The following is a 641-nucleotide window of genomic DNA, read 5'->3' on the forward strand; positions in this document are numbered from 1 at the left end:
CTAACCAAGTTAAATATTACGTCACACGAGTCTCAACTCTACAAAATATTAAAGTTCGGTTGTGTCTAACCCGGGCTCCAATCGAAGTCACCCTTGGATTTTGGTTAGCAAATATCAAGTCCTATATTAGTTCAGTAAACGTTAAGTAAAAAATAAATGTCTCATGTTTTATGTATAAACGTAATCGACAGTTATTGTATAATATTATAACGATGCTAATGAAATAAACTTCACTCGATCTAGCTAAAATGGTATAGCGAATAGTCATGGTTCAATACCACTGGTAAGTCATTGACTATACAACCGATTTATTTACATGTGAAAGTCATTTCCGTAATAGAATACTTGTTTTTCTTTTCTTTTTAAACTTCCACCCCTGTATATGAATGAGAAAGTAATATAGATTGTATAACTTATATCAAATATATTATAATCTTAAACTAAAATGGCGATAGTTGTGTTACTGATAGGAATATTAACTCAAACAATATTAGGTATGTTATATATCTTATTATAATCATATAGTACATATAATCATATGTTGTATAATCATAATTTATTCATTATAGCTTCAATTATTCATTGTGTTAATGTATAAATACTAATAAACCGAATCTTAGAGGTCCAATGTGAAATACTAT

At 28.1% G+C, this 641-nt stretch overlaps 1 protein-coding gene across 1 annotated transcript in view; it reads left to right on the forward strand.

Moving 5' to 3' along the window:
* Window positions 1–445: 445 nt before the first annotated feature.
* Window positions 446–641, forward strand: part of LOTGIDRAFT_176370 (hypothetical protein) — a gene marked incomplete at both ends in the record, with an annotated part of 1,427 nt that continues 1,231 nt past the window's right edge. The window contains one exon of the mRNA XM_009047367.1: window positions 446–494. Coding sequence (XP_009045615.1) covers window positions 446–494 — 49 coding nt within the window. The remainder of the gene's footprint in view (window positions 495–641) is intronic.

The sequence above is a fragment of the Lottia gigantea genome (genome assembly GCF_000327385.1).
Source record: "Lottia gigantea unplaced genomic scaffold LOTGIsca_1106, whole genome shotgun sequence".
In the NCBI taxonomy this organism is placed as follows: Eukaryota; Metazoa; Mollusca; class Gastropoda; family Lottiidae; genus Lottia; species Lottia gigantea.